General features: G+C 41.4%; 2 protein-coding genes across 2 annotated transcripts in view; one reads left to right on the top strand and one right to left on the bottom strand.

The window, feature by feature from the left end:
• egr2b (early growth response 2b) overlaps positions 1–2,029 on the top strand; it is a 2,503-nt gene extending 474 nt beyond the window's left edge. The window contains exon 2 of the mRNA XM_052071192.1: positions 139–2,029. Coding sequence (XP_051927152.1) covers positions 139–1,304 — 1,166 coding nt within the window. The 3' untranslated portion in view covers positions 1,305–2,029. The remainder of the gene's footprint in view (positions 1–138) is intronic.
• Positions 2,030–4,825: 2,796 nt separating this feature from the next.
• On the bottom strand, positions 4,826–7,835 carry adoa (2-aminoethanethiol (cysteamine) dioxygenase a). The gene is made up of 2 exons (XM_052071289.1): positions 7,218–7,835; positions 4,826–6,559 (listed from the first exon to the last, which is right to left on the bottom strand). Exons 1-2 carry the CDS (start codon positions 7,551–7,553, stop codon positions 6,101–6,103), a joined length of 795 nt encoding a protein of 264 aa, XP_051927249.1. The 5' UTR covers positions 7,554–7,835; the 3' UTR covers positions 4,826–6,100.
• Between the last annotated feature and the right edge of the window lie 10,705 nt (positions 7,836–18,540).

The following is an 18,540-nucleotide window of genomic DNA, read 5'->3' as shown; positions in this document are numbered from 1 at the left end:
TCGATGCTTGTTAATGCTATGGAAAGACCTGAACGTGTGATCCGCCTCGTGGGTGAATAACATCGGTTGGCATTCACAAAACATTACCGATCATATTAATTGAACTTTCACTAATGATCGATTTTGTTGTGTCCACAGATCCCCTAATGGGTGCGGAGATGAGTACAGAGAGGCGTTCTCTGGACCTGTCATCTTACTCCGGCGGTTTCTCTCAACCTTCCTCACACCGCAACCAGACCTTCACCTACATGGGGAAGTTCTCCATCGACTCCCAGTATCCCGCAAACTGGAACCCCGAGGGAGTCATCAACATCGTCTCGGGAATTTTCAACGTCGCCCATCCTCCTCCTCCTCCTCCTCCATCCACTTCATCGTCCTCTTCTCCGGCTTCCTCTGGTTCTCCCTGTCACTTTTCAAGCAGAAATTTGAGTTGCACCATGGCCGCGGCCCATCAGAACCAAGTTGAGATCGAGCATCATCAGCTGTACTCTCCTCCACCGCCGTATTCCGCTGCCGCCTGCGCAGAAGTGTATCAGGATCCTTCGGCGTTTCTTTCCACATCCACCTGCCACATCGCCTCTTACCCGCCCCCTTCGTACTCGTCCCCCAAGCAGCACAGCGGCCAAGACGTTCCGGGGCTCTTCCCAATGATCCCCGACTACCCTGGTTTCTTCCAGCCGGCTTGTCAGCGAGACATGCACGCTCCAAGTATCCCAGATCGGAAACCCTTCGGCCCGTGTTCCCTCGATACATTCCGCGTCCCTCCACCTTTGACCCCGCTGAACACGATCAGAAATTACACGCTGGGCGGTCCGAGCACCGAGGGGGGAACCCCGGCGCGGCTCCCTTCCGCATACAGCCCCCAGAATCTCCCACTGAGGCCCATCCTGCGACCCAGAAAGTATCCGAACAGACCCAGCAAGACGCCGATCCACGAGCGCCCGTACCCGTGTCCGGCGGAGGGTTGCGATCGGCGCTTCTCCCGCTCCGACGAGCTCACCAGACACATTCGCATCCACACCGGACATAAACCATTCCAATGCAGGATTTGCATGCGGAACTTCAGCCGCAGCGATCACCTCACCACTCACATCCGCACGCACACGGGGGAGAAGCCGTTCGCCTGCGACTTCTGTGGGCGCAAGTTCGCCAGGAGCGACGAGAGGAAGAGGCATACGAAAATCCACCTGAGACAAAAGGAAAGGAAGTCCTCCGCTGTGTCCGCGTCGTCCTCTTCCGCGTCCATCGGAACCGCTTTAGAGCGCTCGAGCAGCATCGGCGCAACCAACGGGATTTGTGCCTAATTTGGGACACGTTTACCGGTACTGACCCAACTCATTTTTTTTAAAACCTTACGAACTGACGGTTGACGAATTTGCACGCGAGCGGCTGAGAATTGTCGCATAAATGCGCTCAACCACTCTTCAAAATGACTTAAGTCATAAACGCACTTTGTCAGCATAGTCTACTGAACATACATTGTTAACAAAGGCGGTTGTTTTATATGTATATGCGTGTTGGGGAGGGGGGGGGAGAGAATTTCATGACAAATAACTGCAATAACATTTCTAAAGTAAATCGTCCTGTCACGTTCCGTATTTGACAGCAGGGGGCAGGCGTTGTCGCTTGCCGACTGCACACCTGCCACCATTTATCGGTGATTGCACCTGCTATATATCAGTCGACTCACTGCCGGAGAAATCCACGCCGTGCCATTGTTATTCCCTAGTCCTTCTCGGTTAAACGCTTTTTTTCACAATTGTTAAATCGGTGTTAAATCCTAACACGCATTTCCCGTTGTGCCTTGTATGTTTTGAATTTTAGGGACTCTAATGTAGTGTATATTTTGTTCTTATGTAAACTTGGGAGACATATCTATTCTATTTTTGTATTCATCTCGTCTCGTGTCATGCTAAGTGGAATGGCATCATAGCCTATTAATACGCGTCGTTCACTTGTAAAACAATAATGTAGTGTACAGACAAAATTTACATGCTTGTTGTGAGATTTATTAAATGGATGCAAAGCACGCATTTGTTTTAGTTCATAACCCCATGCAAAGTATGGATGTTTTCATTTAACCCCCCCCCCCCTCCCACCCACACCACCACCTCTTCTCTGAAAGTGGTAAGTACGGAAAGTGGTTGCGTGCATGACAGAAAAAAAAGTCTTATAATCACGTTGGAAATAAAATGCGGTCAATCCGACGTGTAATTGTGCCATTGACGGTGTTTGTGACTCATCATCTTCACCCACTCATGTTAAAAGACCTTAACTGTGACCTTTCATGCCAAGTATTTTTGTTCCATCGCAAAAAAATAGTCTCTCAGTTGTGTGACCCACGCATCCAGCAGTTGCCCGGTGGCATTAAATGTGGAAGTCAAAGACATTTTCTTTGACATTCCATTATTATTTATTTTCTTAAAAAATACAAAGACTATGGGTAATTTTTGTTTTGTGCACTTTTTAAAAATTTTACAACGACAAAAAACCCAGTGTAAAATACAGATACATCATATTTTTTTATTGGTGCTCAAAAGTCAGTTAAATAGCTTTTTTTAAAAAAAGTTTATGTCCACACATACCAGACTTCTTGACAAATGGTGGAAACGTTTTATTTTAGCAAGTGGTTGCTCATGGTTATTTTGTCCAGATTGAGATTTGGAGAGATGGTGTATGGTTAGTAGTTTTAGGATGGTGTTAATAGTGGTACTTTTCAATTCCTTATAGATTCAGTAAAAAAAAAAAAAAACTCGCATCATTTTAGTTTGCATTTACATTTTTCAATCCCCGGGTATTTGAATGAGGGCAAATGTGTCATAAAAACGAAATGAAATCTGGATGGAACTACAGTCCAAAATTCAATTTTCAAGCCTCAAAGTACAATTCAAAGATTCTATGTTGACGATATGCTCTTGGATGATTCAAAATTCAAAGTGAACATAAGATCAAAAACCACTTCAGTAGTTTAAATGAAACAATACAATCAAAAACAAAGCAACATTTAAACATATTTACATACACGTCCAAAAAACGACATTGCAAAAGAACTTTATTTTCACAGAAGGAATAAAAGAGTTAACATGATGGGGCAAACCAAGTGTATTTTGTGAGTATTCTACAAAGTATAAAATAAAATCTGTGCAATTTTGAGCGTAAACTAAGTACAAAGAAATGCAAAGAAATCTCTCTTCAAACACGTCCTGACAGCATACGGAATGCTTCAGAGGATTAAAGATCTAAATTCAAACAAGTACTCAAGGATAAACAACACTGGGTTTCAAGTTTTCCTTCTGTAAGTTGAGGGGTTCGTTGTTTTTCAGTGGATGGCTCTATAAAATTTAACAAAATAACTACGATGACCAATAAGAGGAGCAAACCTTTAAAAATATTTCAAAATAAAGTAAATAAAAGTATACAAAAATATTTTTAATTGTTTAGAGGACCTTAATCAAAGGTATGAGGAAAAAGTCAAGTTTTTAACCTGGATGTTGAAGCATTTACACTTGGGGCTAACTTCACTTCTGTTCGCAAATTCAAATCCTCCTATCTGATAGGTGTCAAATCCAGGTCCAATAACTCCATTTGAAAAACGTTCCTTTCAGCATTTGTTTCTATTCGTTTGCGTGTGTTATTCAAGCGATCAAGTACTCGTGGCAGAGAGTGCAAACTAATCGTCATTACTTGTTGCGCCGGAACGCAATAATTAGCGTGTTTTACGTGATGCTGCGCTAATGAAAGTAAGACATATCACTTGCTAAATTAGCTACTTATGCTACTGGAAGTGGTGCGCTTTGCATTCCAAAATAAGAGCATCAATAGGAAGTGCTATGTTTACCGTCTAAGTATTTCTGACTTAACAGCATTGTTTCTTGATGTCATTTATTCGTGCGTGATTTGATGATTCCTTATAATGTTTGGGTCCACTTACAAACCTGTCTTTGGTTAAATCTTTCTCAACCATCCGTTCATTCTCTGAACTGCTTATCCTTTCTTAGAAAAACATATGTGCCAACAGCTAAATAGTATACACACTCAGAGCAAAGCCCCAATACCTTTTTCCTTATTTGTGTTGGCAGAAAAATGTTCTGAACCTCATCCTTAAATAGTTCCTTCAATTCCAGTTTTGTTTTCTCCAACCATTATTTTATGTGAAAACAAACACTTATTTGATTTTAGTTCCCCCGGTGGGCGACTGGTTATTGCGTCGGGCTCACAGTGCAGAGGTGCAGGGTTCAATTCTGTCTCCGGCCTTCTTGGGTGGAGTTTGCATGTTCTCATCGTGCCTGCGTGGGTTTTCTCCGGGTACGCCGGTTTCCTCTCACATTCCAGAATAATGCAGAGCAAGTTAATCAAACGCTCTAAATTGTTTCTCTGTGTGACTGTGAGCGCGGATGGTTGTCGTCTCTGTGTGCCCTGTGATTGGCTGGCAACCGGTTCAGGGTGTCCCCTGCCTATTGCCCGAAGACAGCTGGGATAGGCTCCAGCACGTGGAGGATAAGTGGATTAGAAAATGGTTGGATTTTATTTCAGATTTTTGTTGCCGGTTTGGATTAAAAAAAACAATGTTTTTTGAGTATTACCGTATGAGCGGATGTAGCCTTGTCAACATCAACACAAATTGGACCTTTGACTCTTTAAACAAAAAAATCTATATATTTGCGGCCCTCTTAAAATTGCGATATGGGACAGGTTGCTTACTCCTGTGATCAGTCGTGTTTTACCTTCTACTGTATTTTTTTGTTCTCCCTGTGCTAGCCAATGGAATAACTTCTGTTTTCCATGTCTAAACAGATGAAAATCATTGAAACGACAATCATTCGAATATAGTCTGTGAGTTTTATTTTTTCACATACATTCAATAACCGTACAGTCATTGTCCAACTGGCACAGTGGAGTACAGGTACTACCACAGGTTAAACATAAATTGCCCAATCGTGAAATTAATTAAAAGTGAGAATCTATATAGCAAGCTTGTGAACAAAATATTATCATTTTCACTGATATTGACCGTTTCGGCAGCAATATAATAAAGTGGTGAGCGACTTTAACCTCACAGCGGAGAAGTTTGAGATTTCTCAAGACTTTTAGAAAAAATACAATGAGAGTTAAAAATACCACTGAATTTGCTGAAAACATCATACAAACAATCAAACATGGTGGTCTGGGGCTGCTTTGCTCCTAAAGGACCCGGACAAATTCCTGCAATGAATGGAACAATTAATTCTGCTATGTAGCAGAAAATCCTGCTGGTGCACAACCAGCCATCAGTTTATGCCCTCGAACTCAAGCGCTCTTAAGTTACACAGCAAGACAATAACACAAAACATACCAGAAAATACATTTCTGAATGTCTGAGAAAACAAAACTAAGGTTTTGGAGTAGCCAAGTCTGTAACAAAATATAATTGAGTGCTGTTGTATGACATTAACTCTTTCACGTAGCTTTGCGGCTTGTCAATTTGCATTTTGGAAGATACTCATCATCCTTTTTTGTTTTTTACATTTCTTTGAATGAATGTACCAAACATTTTGCTAATGCGTGTAACTTGCAATGGGAATAAGCTGTCGACAAGAGAATTCCGTGACGCTATTCACAGAACCAAAACTCAGTGTTCAAGCTAAAGTTAAAATGTCTTTTTTTTTTAGCTTATTCTTCTGCGATAGGAAGTCAACTACTGTGCTCTGATGTATGAAGTGGTAGTTTACGCCTCATTTCGTCCAAGAGATTTGAAATTGGATTCACAAGACATTTCTGAGAAAGAAAAAAAAATCGAGTTCTAGATTACATTTATGTGTACAAGGCAATATGGTCCAAAGCGGAAACTCCATATATACAACGTGTACAAGCCTTATGTAAAGAACTTTTACAATCAGTTGTTATACTTCAGCGAATTACATCGAATTTTGCTGTGGAGAGTACGTTACTAACCCTCGTTTCAAGGGAGGGATTGAAGCTTTGAGCAAAAGTACTCCAGGTAACGATGACCCAAATGTTTGTCCTACTTGTTGATGGAAGCAGAAATTGGATTTAGAAATGTGGCTGAGTACATGTCGCGAAGCACATTCTAGTATGGCTGTAGTTTGACTGGTCGGCGGTTTCACACAGAAACCACAGGACCCGGGTAGGGCTCTCCTCCACACCAGAAGTCCTCTGGCTGAGGGATTTCCAAAAGCCATATCTCTTTGTCTTTTCCCTTCTCCTCTTCCTGCCGCTCCTGGTTATCCATCACAGCTATATCTGGGTCGGCCGCAGTTTTTAGAACTTTGTAATAGTGACAATCCCGCCCGTCATCCGGATCGTATGGCGGTGCCAGGATATCCAGGAAAGCAGCAGGTCCGTCTATAGCATCGATCTGGTGGAGATTATCCCGTAGAGGTGTTAAGAGACAAGGTCCGCTGTTCTCGGAGTATTCGGCCACCGAGCGGAGCACGGAACGTCGCAGAGATGCATTTTGGAATGGAGCCACGGGAGTTTCAAATCGAGGAAGGGCAGCGCTGACTGTCTGGCCGCTTTCGAGTTTGTCGAAGCAACTGACGCTCACCTTGCCATAGAGGACCTAAACAAAGAGAAAAGAATGACCTTGAAACATCCATCCTACCACAATAAAAGCAAAGACAGTGATCCACCGCGATAGGTGAAAATTGGCGCTATAGAGACCATAATTTTTTTTTGTTAGACCATCCTGAGCAGAATGCGAAATTTAAAATGGTTTCCTGCATGTTTGTGTCACCTCAAGGTGCATAACGCTAGTTTACTATGCGAAATAATAATAAAATAAGAAGCACACAGTGAGAGAAACCGAACAAGATTCAGGCAGAATGATGGCAAGATGATGTACAACAAGCAGAGCAAATGAATAATTATTGGATGAGTGAACATTATATACGGTCATCTAATGCGATAGCACCAACCATGCACTCATGGATGAAAACAGACAGAAAAGAGATAAAACATTAAATTAGGTACTTTGTGGAGTGGGAAGATTTTTTAAATGAGAAAATACATGAATTATATGCGCTATGTGCAACATACAGCACAGATGAAACTACTTTACTTCCTGTCTTGTTATAAAATTAATTCAATAGCTTGTCCAGAACCACTATAATCTTAAATTCAGTCTGTGTTTGTATGCCAGTGATGTCCTGAGAAAACACTACCAAACGTTGCCCACAACAACAAAATAAATACAAGGCAGAGATAGAAGCATTGAAGACCTTCAGCATCCCGTTCATGCCTGGATGGTCGTGAAGAGGTATGGAGGCTCCGGTTCTGAGCAGGAATATCCCTATGCTGAACACATCCGTCTCACAGATATGCATGTAGGTGACCGGCGGGGTCTCCGGCTCCGACGTACCGGAGGTCGATTTGTTTTTCGGGGGAGCGATCCTCAGATCCGGAGCCCTAAGGGCGGTCACTAAGGAGATGAGTTTGGCCTGTTTTTCTGCAAAGACTTTACTATCTCCGTTGGCCGAACACTTTAAACCTTTAAAGGTCACAAATGCTTGCTTTGCTATTTTCTGGATGAGAGGATTTTTGTTGTTTCGCGACATTCTTGTTGATGGAAAAAAAATAACGGTTAAAGGTGCACCTTTTCCGTCGCCAATGAAAGCGCCTTAAATGCCTCACAAACTACCCAATGTCAAGAAATGTTACCCAGAGTTTGTTGGTCCAGGTTATCTAAGGATAAAATAACAAAGTCTGGGTGAAAAATGTGGCTTTTATGGTGGTAATGCCAAATTTCATCGCCAAATATTATCTTTCCTTCGGTCATTTTCCAAGCTTCCCTTGCTCAGCTGCTTGCTCTCACAGAGGCTGCGCAACAATCGCAAAGCACCATGGGACGTTGAGTTTTAATACAAATGCTGGATTCATGTGATCGGAAACAGATATTCAACTGCATTATAGCATTTTATACTCTTTCTCGTACAAGAAACGCAGGTAACATTTCATCCTCCGGATCTGAACGAATTGTGCTCAAACGTGATAAAACCGGGGTTGCTAGAACCAAAGAGACTACATTTCCCACAAACAATAGCGACAACCGATTGTTGAAAAGAGGAAGGCCAGATCGGCCATTGAACTCATGCCTTCCGCTTAACGTAACGACTTCCGGTCTCTTGGCTCTCTTCACTTGAATAGAGGTCAATAAATAGTTCCAGAATGTTGGCTTTTTCTATCAACAGTTAACAAGTGGTATTGGGCCTGAGAAAAAGTGTCATATAATGCACAGATATATGAAATAAAAACACAATAAAAACACAAAGAATATTATTTCCTGCGTCCCGTGTGATAGTCTGGGAACTGTAACCCCGTCAAACTGTATATTTATAAGTCAGAACCACTTCTTAAAAATATACGGTCAATCATGAATAAAAGTTTTTAAAAAAGCTGTTAGATGTTTTGTTTCTTTTTATTTAAAGCAATATTCATACACTACAAAATACTTCTCTAATCATTTAAAGCCATCCATAACCTCGCCCCCGCCCATCTGTCCGATCTTCAAATTTCCGTTCCCAACTATTCAAAATCGCATACTCAATTCTGTTCTTTTGTTATTTATAATTTTATCTGTGATTTTATTGTTTTTGTTCTTGATTGTAAAGTGTCCTTGTAAGGTGCTTATAAATGAAATGTATTATTATAACATATTATTATTATGTATACATATTATGTATTATTATTATAACATACAGTAGTACTGCCTGTCTGAGTGGACAATGAACAGCAAACTTAACCTTTGCCCTCATTTGGTGTTGGATACGCAATGAAATAAATTCACTTTCAACTACACACACACACACACACTCACACACACACACACACACTTATGCACTCTCACACACATTCACAAGCATTCCCATCTCCAGAATTAGCATAGTGAGACAATGAAACTGCAGATAGCATCTGCTTATGGATCACTTCATGCATCCAGTTCAAGAAGGCTTTTGTGTTCAATCAATACCCAACTTGTTTTCTGAAATCAGAGTTGGCATTATTTTGCCTTCCACTGTCGAGAATACGAGAGCCTTTTGCATGTTGACCCCTATGGCCTCATTCAAACAGGCCATCACCAAAGAATGAAATCCACTCATTTGTCAACGAATGCTCACAGCCTCAGCCAGGAATGCATTTTTATCAGTTTACAGGGAAAATGCCTGCATAACTTGATGGGAAACAGCAAGAACTGAGCCAATGCTAATATTTGTTCATTCCATCAAAAGCTGCTTCGAGTACGCAGAAACCGGGACTTTGAGAGTTAATCAATCACATAGTGGACAAACACAAACGAATTGATGAAACGCATTAGTATGTCCTGTTCAATGTGCATGTTACCTTCATACGTACAATAGTACATCAAAATTTAAAGTATGCCAAAAAAATAATAATTCAGGAACGAAAACACCACTACAAGAAAAAAAAAACATGACTTTAACAGAAACAAACTAACAAGACAGTAATGCAATGATCCAACAAAGACTTGACAGAATCCACAAAACTAAATATAAGCAAACTGCCAAAGAGCATAAGACACACTGGACTGAATCTGTGAATTTGTTATGACACGCCCGCTTGGCCATCACTGGCTGGGTCATTTTGTGCACAATTAAAAAAACGTATATCTTCTGTTTTCTTCCGTTAATTAAATATCTGACATGCTCATACACATGTGTGAATATGAGTCTGAATGATAATTGATGAAATGTGCCCTGCGGGCGGCCAAAGATAACTGGCATAGGCTTTAGCTGACCCGCTACCCAAAGAAGGACAAGTGGGATAAAAAAAAATAGACAGATGGATGAGTCAAATACTTTCTGAGAGGAACTGAAGTGTAAAAAAAATCTCATCCAAGGTTCATGATGAAGTCAACTGCAGCGGTATCATCACTACTGAGGAGTGCCGCAGTAAAGTATAAAACACTGATGCGCAACCGGCTCATTTGTCACTGTTGCTGCTTTGATAGACACTATTAATTTTGTGCAAACTGACTGCCCCCAGGGTCTCAGGTGATGTACTTTGACGGTGTTTGCACAAAAACAGTTACGGTAAGTCAACAAGCAGTTCTTTATTGATTTCATTGTTATCCAAAACAACGTTGAATTGATCACAGAACCGCGAAAATAGCGATTGCATAGCTTTAGTGAGGTTTTATAAAAATAAAACATTAACCATAAAAAAATAGAAGACATTTTAGGCTTTTCATGTTATCAGGTTACAGGAACACGACATCGAAGCAATGACAAGTTATCATTATTGGTGCATGAAAGGGTTAATACATATAAATCAATAAAATTAATTGTACTTGTTCTTCCACATTCTAGTTCAGCCCGTCCATTTATTTTCTACATTGCTTGTCCTCTTTTGAAGCCTGTGGTGTTGTTTTCTATTTATTATTTTTTTTTTAAATATTATTGTTCTTATTACAATAATTATTTGGACAGTTAGCATTTCACTGATCATGAATATGAAAGGAACGGGGCTTGATATCTGGCAAATTCATTTCAGGAGGGGGTTATTTGTCTCTACATTATTTCCTGATTTATTTGGACATTCATTCAAAACGGTTTGTTCAGTCTAATCAGTCACAAAAATTAGGTTGCATGCTGTCAACACCCAACACACCCATAATCAAATGTTTGTTGACTGTTTGTGACTGTATTTTGGGCATGTTCTTTATTTTATCACCTGGACGTGGGCGGCACGGTGGGCGACTGGTGAGCACGTCTGCCTCACAGTGCTGAAGTGCACGGTTCGATTCTGGCTCCAGACTTCTTGTATGGAGTTTATTGTTCTCCCCATGCCTGCATGGGTTTTCTCTGGGTACTCTGGTTTCCTCCCACACTCAAAAAACACAATTTAAAGAATGTTTTTTTCTGGTAGTTTGAGCCACTCTAGAATTACAACAAACAAGCCACTATGACAAAATATCAATTTAGAGCATATGTGTCAAAGTCAAGGCCCGGGGGCCAGATCTGGCCCGCCACATCATTTTATGTGGCCTGCGAACGCAAACCAAGCATGTCAAGTTCCATGATGCTTGCTAAAGTCTGAACCAAAATTTCAAATTGTCATATGTAATCCACAATAACAGTCATTATTCTTGACTTCTGATTTTAAAACTAGTTATCCATCAATTTGCTGTGCGCTGTGTATGTAATATGCGGAGGTTATTAAACATTTATATGGTTTCCCAAAATTCATAACGGCCCTCCAAAGGAAACCGGAACTACAATGTGGCCCGCGACAAAAAAATGAGTTTAACACCCCCGATTTAAAGCATAAGCACATAAATACAGAGTCATTACGCAAGGTAAGGTGACAACAATTTATGCGCTAGTACTGAAAAATGACAACTGCGCAAGTGATGCAGAGTCGTCACAATTGGTTTGGAGAAATGTTCACTTTCATCAAAATGAAGAAAATGTTCGGTTTACAAACCATTACGATACATTGTGTTTGACAGTTTAATAAAGACAGTCAGTCGAGGATGTGGGAGGGCTGATTGGACTTACTGTAATGTCTACACAGCTGCCCATTAAAATGCTAATGTCCTCATCAGATTCAAACTCAAAAGCTAGCTGTGTTCTGACCCAATGCCATAAATAGTAGTGAAGAAGGTGAAAAAAAAAGTATGCTAGCACTGACAATTGTGTAATTGTATTTCTTTTTAATGACTCGCTGCCAATAAAACAAACAACTCTTAACTTGAAGACCATCATAAAATTCATTTCTAGCTGAGAAGCGTTGAGCCCCATAAATCCTTCAATGTAACTTGAGTAAGGGGGTAAAGTGTTTGAGAGTGTGGGTGGGTCTATGTGCGTCCAGGGCAGGAAGGATCCACCTCCTACCCCAGCCCCCTCAGCCAGTCCCTTTGTTCACCGATGATGTATGAGACAGCATCCCCCTTGGAGTACCACAGGAACACGACAGCGAAGCAACGACAGTATCCCATAATGGAGACTGATGGGACAGCTCCCACTCTCTTTACTTTGTCCACTACTAAGATTGAGTTGGCGCGGCACTCCAGGCACCAACGGGACCCTCGAACAGCTCTGAGAGGGACACCTCGTAAGGGAAGACTCAACCTGACGGCAGCTTGACGTCTGTCCGTCGCATCGGATCCCGTCACATCGTGACAGGCCGATAGATGAATGAGTGATGAATGAGAGGATGGAGGGTCGGATGGATGGACATTGACCTGCTCCGGTCTTTGTGAGCAATAGTGCAGGAGTGGGGCGAAGGTTCCTTACTCCATGGGCTCCATGTCAGACATTCCTGAGATGACTAAGGATGTAAGAGGCAGGAACTGACCATTTTTACCCAAAAGTCTGAACGTCAATGAATGAAAGCAGCATGATGGTGAAATGTCTTGAAGGCTCGGGAGATTTAGGTGTTTATTAAAGCCATAATTTATCCCTTTCGGGGACAGCGGTCACTACAGTGGCCAGTTTATCATGTTATCAGGTTTAGCAGGAGTGTCAAACTCATTTTTGTCGCGGGCTACATTTTTGTTACCGTTTCCGTTGTAGGGCCGTCATGACTGGAAATATATGAAGTCCAGAATATCGTTTTATTGAATTATGGAATTTGTTTCAATAACTGTAATGAGGGTTTTGGTAACAAGAAAATGCTTACAATACGTCACTGATTTATTATATATGAATATGTAAAAAGTTGGGACAGATTTTAGCAAGCATCGTGGAAGTTGTCATCTTTGATTTGCTTTCGCGGGCCACATAAAATGATGTGCTGGGCTACATCTGGCCCCTGGGCCTTGAGTTTGACACCTGTGGGTTACAAGGGTGAAATCAATTCATCAGGCAACACTTTGCGCTCATTATCGTAGTAGAAGTGAAGTAGGAGCAGTAACATGAAATTCGCGAGTTAGCCATGTGATATGGGCAACACATTCAGTAAAGCACTCGTGTCAAAGTCATGGCCCGGGGGCCAGATCCGGCCCGCCACATCATTTTATGTGGCCCACAAAAGTAAATCATCTGTGTCAACTTCCATGATCCTTGCTTAAATCCGTACCAAAATCTCAAATTGTCATCCATAATAAATTTTGCAATATGTTTGTTCCTCTGTTCACACTCACTTGAGCAATAATTGAACAAATACTTGATTGATTTCAAAACTAGTGAAACATCATTTGTTTTGTGTATGAGAATATTACGATGTGATGATTAAACATTTATTCAGTTTCACTGTCGCTCTCCGAGGGAAGATGTAACTCCAAAGTGGTCTGTGACAAAAATGAGTTTGACACCCCTGCAGTAAAGTGTTAAAAAAAACTCATCTGAAGACCTCATCAGCAGACAATTTAAATTGATACATTAACTGTGAAATTCAGGGGTCTTTTAATTTCACCACAGTAAATGCAATATATATGCGTCCACATTTCCATTGAACACATGAGACTAATTCAAAGAAACACTATGTAGCTGAAACTAATCACATCATCGTGTGAATTTCCATGAGCCGAGCCTTGGCAGTAATGTTATTTTGTCGTCATCAAGTTTGCTTCTATTCCCATGATGTCATTAAATGTTACAGAAAATTGTCATATTTCAGCAGATATGAACCAGACACGACGTCATGGATGTCAAAATGCTCGGGATAAAGGACTCTATGCAAATAACACTTGCATGCTTGGCGCAAATTTTCAACACAGATTGACGTCTTCCAAAACAACTGAACTAGACAAAAACAAATAAAACAAATACAGATTCCCTGCCACACATCAAGCAATGGACCCTTGCACATATAACCAACTCCCTCCCGGGCGTTCGGATTTTTGTAGGTGGACCCACTTCTTCATAACACCATCACGTCGCCAAATCATATCTGTTCATAGATTATAGATTCGGGGCCTGCAGTTGAAAACATTTCAAGTACTGGTATGTATTTGTTTATTCTTACATCATTTGGGTTTCCAGCTCAGAAAACCGACATGAAGAGGAATTCGAAAAATTAGAGCACTGCCGAAAAATTTTGGATTGCATGAATGTTTTAACCCTTTCGTGCACCAATGATAATAACCTGTAACCTGATAACATGCCCACTGTAGTAACGGCTGTCTCTGAAAGGGTTAAACTGAGTGTCACAGGTTCAATTGTCTCAGTTGGGTTCGATATGTGGAAGGCTACATACTTGACAACTGGCCAGAAGACCATCATTTAATGTGTAAGCCGCAGAAGTTCATAGCTAAGGAGGTGGGCTGTTCAGAGTGCTGTGTACAAGCATATCAATGGAAAGTAGCGTGGAAGAGCAAAATGTGGCAAGATGCACCAGATCAGTGGATTTATCAAACAAAGAAGATTCAAGAATGTGGCAGAGATCCAGAAAGAGCGCAATGGTTCGAGAGTCGCCGCTTCAAAAAGCACAAAATTCAGCCGCATCTGGACAACCGTCGGGTTCCTTGCGTCAAACCACTTCTGAACCTGAGCCAATGTTGGAACCATCTCAACTGGGACAAGGAGAAGAACGACAGGACCTTCACCCTGCCGATACCGTCAGGAGAACCAAAAACCTGCTTTGATGCCCATGTTAGTACAGTGCTTGAGTGGCCATTAACCCTTTCAGGGACAGTGGTTACTCCAGTGGACAGTTGATCATGTGATCAGGTTGCAGGGTGCGTGAAAGGGTAGGGTGAAAATCACCCCATTGAAGACATTCATCCATTTTCCGCCGCTTATCCGGGGTCGGGTCGCGGGGTCAGCGGCTTTAGTAGGGAAGCCCGGATTCACTCACCTCCGCCACTTCTTCTAGCTCTTCTCGGCGGATCCCGAGACGTTCCCAAGCCAGCTGGGTGACGTAGTCTCTGCAGCGTGTCCTGGGTCGTCCCCGGGGTCTCTTGCCAGTGAGACATGCCCGAAACACCTCATCAGGGAGGCGCCCAGGTGGCATCCCAACCAGATGCCCGAATCACCTCATCTGGCTCCTCTCATTGAAGACATATGATGTATTGTTAAGATGAAAATTAGGGCCACCCAGATCCCAAAACAAAGAAGAGATGACAGCAAATGATAATCTGTCAACTGTAGTTATCATTGTCCCTGAAAGGGTTAAGGATTATTCAAATTTTTACATTGACACCTCATTCAGCTGGAATAGCAGACTGGACTGGTGAGTTTTCTCATTTTGGCCTAATCCGAATTTTATAGGCCTCACCTTAAGATACAAAAGAATATATCTACCATGAACATGTCACACCATTTTCATTGTTCTGAAATATGTCTGTGAAGCACATACTTCAAGAGTGAAAATATTGTGCAATTGTTATGTTTATAAGTGTGTACAATGTAAGCATGCCCCAAGGGGAACACCAAAGACAAAATAAGGAAGTGAAAGGGACATGTTACGGCCAGCTCATAGGTCACAAACGATTGGCAAATGAGATTTTGTGATTATGTCCGTCTATGTGCGGATTTCACAAGTCATGCTGCTTAATATTGCCACAGAATTTAACCTCTTATGGAGTGTTGTATGGTTTAAAAAAAGGAATGACGTTGTGTGGCGCAAGAGTCATGGTCATAAGGCCTAACAAATATTATGTCATAGAAAATTTACAGCCCTGAGTTCTATTTTTGTAAATGTTGAAAGGCTTGTGTATTTTTTATAGGGGGGGTTCCAACATAGAAAAGCTGTAGAATTTACAGTGCATGGCGGCTGGGACCACGTCTAAATCCAACGCAAGAAACTGACCGCTAGTCAAGTGCAATCTTGGTGAATTTTTTTTCCCAGCACAGGTCTGTTGCCAGACCGGCCAGGGCAGTAACAATGTTCTGGCCATGCAAGATATGAGTGAACCACATTTAAAAGGAATGAGAGGAATTGGCGGTGTTTATGCCCACAGTGGCGCAAACCACCCTTTTTAAAAATATGATGATTTCCGTGTCTGCAAAATGAACAGCTTGTCTAACCCACATTCAGACAGAATTAGACGATGTGTTCAGTTAAACCCTTTTTTTCCCCGTTGCAAGCTCTGTTTGCTGAAAACGACTTGAAGACATCTTAAAAAACACTGATTATACAAATGCTTGCTTTCTTTTTGAATATTCTCTCAATCTACAAAGTATGTACAGAATGTTCAATGGTAAAAATGTATACTGAAGTTGATTAGAATGTTTAGCAGGGCTGAGGAACCAAGTGGAAGGAAGCAGACAAGACCAGACAGCAAAAGGAATTTTCAGCAAAAGGAATTTTCAAAAAATGATTCATCCATCCATCTATTTTCTGATCCGCTTTATCCTTACAAGGGTCGGGGGGAGTTTAGGAGCCTATTCCAGCTGTCTTCGGGCAGGCAGGCCGTGGACACCCTGGCCTGCCTGGTTGCCAACCGATCGCAGGGCACGCAGGGCACGAACACGAACTGAATGTCAATTAAACACATGAATTAAAATAATAATAATAATAATAATACTTGATGTGAGGACCGGTCTTTATTTGTGTGGAACTAATTCATTGGCAGGGCGGCCCGGTAGTGCAGTGGTTAGCACGTCAGCTTCACAGTGCAGAGTTACCGAGTTCGATTCCAGCTCCGGCCTCCCTGTGTGGAGTTTGCATGTTCTCCCCGGGCCTGCGTGGGTTTTCTCCGGGTGCTCCGGTTTCCTCCCACGTTCCAAAAATATGCATGGCAGGCTGATTGAACACTCTAAATTGTCCCTAGGTGTGAGTGTGAGCATGGATGGTTGTTCGTCTCTGTGTGCCCTGTGATTGGCTGGCAACCGATTCAGGGTGCCCCCCGCTTACTGCCCGGAGACAACTGGGATAGGCTCCAGCACCCTCCGTGACCCTAGTGGGGATCAAGCGGTTCGGGAGATGAATGAATTAATAATTAATTGGCAATCCTTGTATTCATTGTACAAAGTGGCAACAGCCAGGCTCAGTGAGGTAAAAATATGGGCTATTGTGTCATTCATCTCCTCATTGCTTCTCGCTTACCTCACACTCATAACATCAAGACATCTCTACTAAATGACGGATCATTCCTCCAAAAAACACTACACCAATATAAGTGGACCAATTCATCAACTAACTATACTTGTGTGTGCTGTGTGCCTCTCTCTATAGCCTGTTTCTATCCAATCTGATATCTAGGACAAGGTGTACACCAGTGATTCCTCAAATGGTGTGCCAAAGGTAATTACTTAATTTTGCTTATTTTATCACAAAATTATTTCTTCATTTCAAATACAGGTCTTGACTTTTGTGTTTATTTCATTCTATACACAACACTTGTATCTCAAATCATCATTCACCGTTGAAATGAGTGGAAATGCCATTCATCGATTTTAGCCTCCAATAAAACGCTATGCAAATGCCGGACCTGAAAAATAAATGTCACCAGTATTGTACTTTATAAAAAGATACATGACAGTAATCTCATAATTCAATTGAATGTGAAGAATGAATTAGTTTAGCCGTCATGATTTCATGTTTAATACCTTGTGTCCGTCCATTTGGCAGGTTCACCTTGGCCAACAGGGAACAGTATGATATGTACATGCATATAAACATGAAAAAGCTCACAAATGCTCAAGAAACTGTAATAATAGCAGTCTTTGCAGAGAATAAAGAATATATCCCTGTGAGTTCACATTGTCTGTCTCCATGTGTTGCTGTACCATTTGTGTACCAGTATCCCATTTCTTGAAGAGTTAAACACTACAAAATCGATGCTTGTTTGGTTGGCACGTCTATGCCGTTTTGCTTTGTGTTAGCATTAAGCTAGCGAAATTTTGGAATACAATTTGGCTGTGTGGTTAAATACACAACAAATAAATCTCTTAGTTACATTTAATTTTACGCCTAAACAGTTGGCATTTTTTTTAAATTGCCAATCCCTGCCAAACTGCTGTTTGTGTTGTTTGCAAGCACGGTCTCCCAGCCGTGACCTAAATCTTTGCTCACTCCTCAAGACCATTTTTTTGCATCATGCAACAGTATGTATCTTGAAAAAAACTTGGAAAATTTTGATTATTTGTCTTTCAAGGGAGAATTGCACTGTATATCTTTCTTCATCTATGTACGCCAGCGACCTGTAGTGACAAGCAGAGGTGATTCTTGTCACAGTGTAAGCCAGGCAGCTGCTAAAATCACACACACTAGGTGCTCACATAAACTTCTGCGTAAAAAAATTATAGTGTTTTGCAACAATTGCATTAGGTATGCATTTTTAGTCAATATTTTATTACCTTATCCATCACTAACCCGTGTTCAGCATGCAATGAATTCCACTTTTTTTTAAATAAAGTAGGCATCTAACTAACTGGTAGATATGACGTGGAGCCAGTATGCAGGGCTCAAAAGGAAAGACAATTGACAACAGGATAAAAACAAATTAACTTTTTTTTCAACATTGAAAATTTTCTTGGGGCTGCAGTAAAGGCCCAAAATCCAATCCAGTTACTTAAATATATCTGAGAGTGTATAAATTGATTGTTTTTTTGTTAAATGTTAGTTCCTGCTTTTCAACCCTTTCGCATTCCAGTCCAATAAGTGGCGATGCATGATCGCTGGTTTGCTGCTTGCTCA

The sequence above is a fragment of the Hippocampus zosterae genome, chromosome 7 (genome assembly GCF_025434085.1).
Source record: "Hippocampus zosterae strain Florida chromosome 7, ASM2543408v3, whole genome shotgun sequence".
NCBI lineage: Eukaryota > Metazoa > Chordata > Actinopteri > Syngnathiformes > Syngnathidae > Hippocampus > Hippocampus zosterae.
The sequence above is the reverse complement of the archived record's forward strand: the minus strand, read 5'-3'. Positions and strand labels throughout refer to the sequence as shown.

What these genes read in the sequence shown, in the direction of transcription:
- adoa (XM_052071289.1), bottom strand. Translation starts at nt 7,553, where the DNA reads ATGTCGCGAAACAACAAAAATCCTCTCATCCAGAAAATAGCAAAGCAA. An exon ending in GCATGAACGGGATGCTGAAG is followed by an intron (nt 6,560 to 7,217) that starts GTCTTCAATGCT and finishes CTCTTTGTTTAG; the next exon opens with GTCCTCTATGGCAAGGTGAG.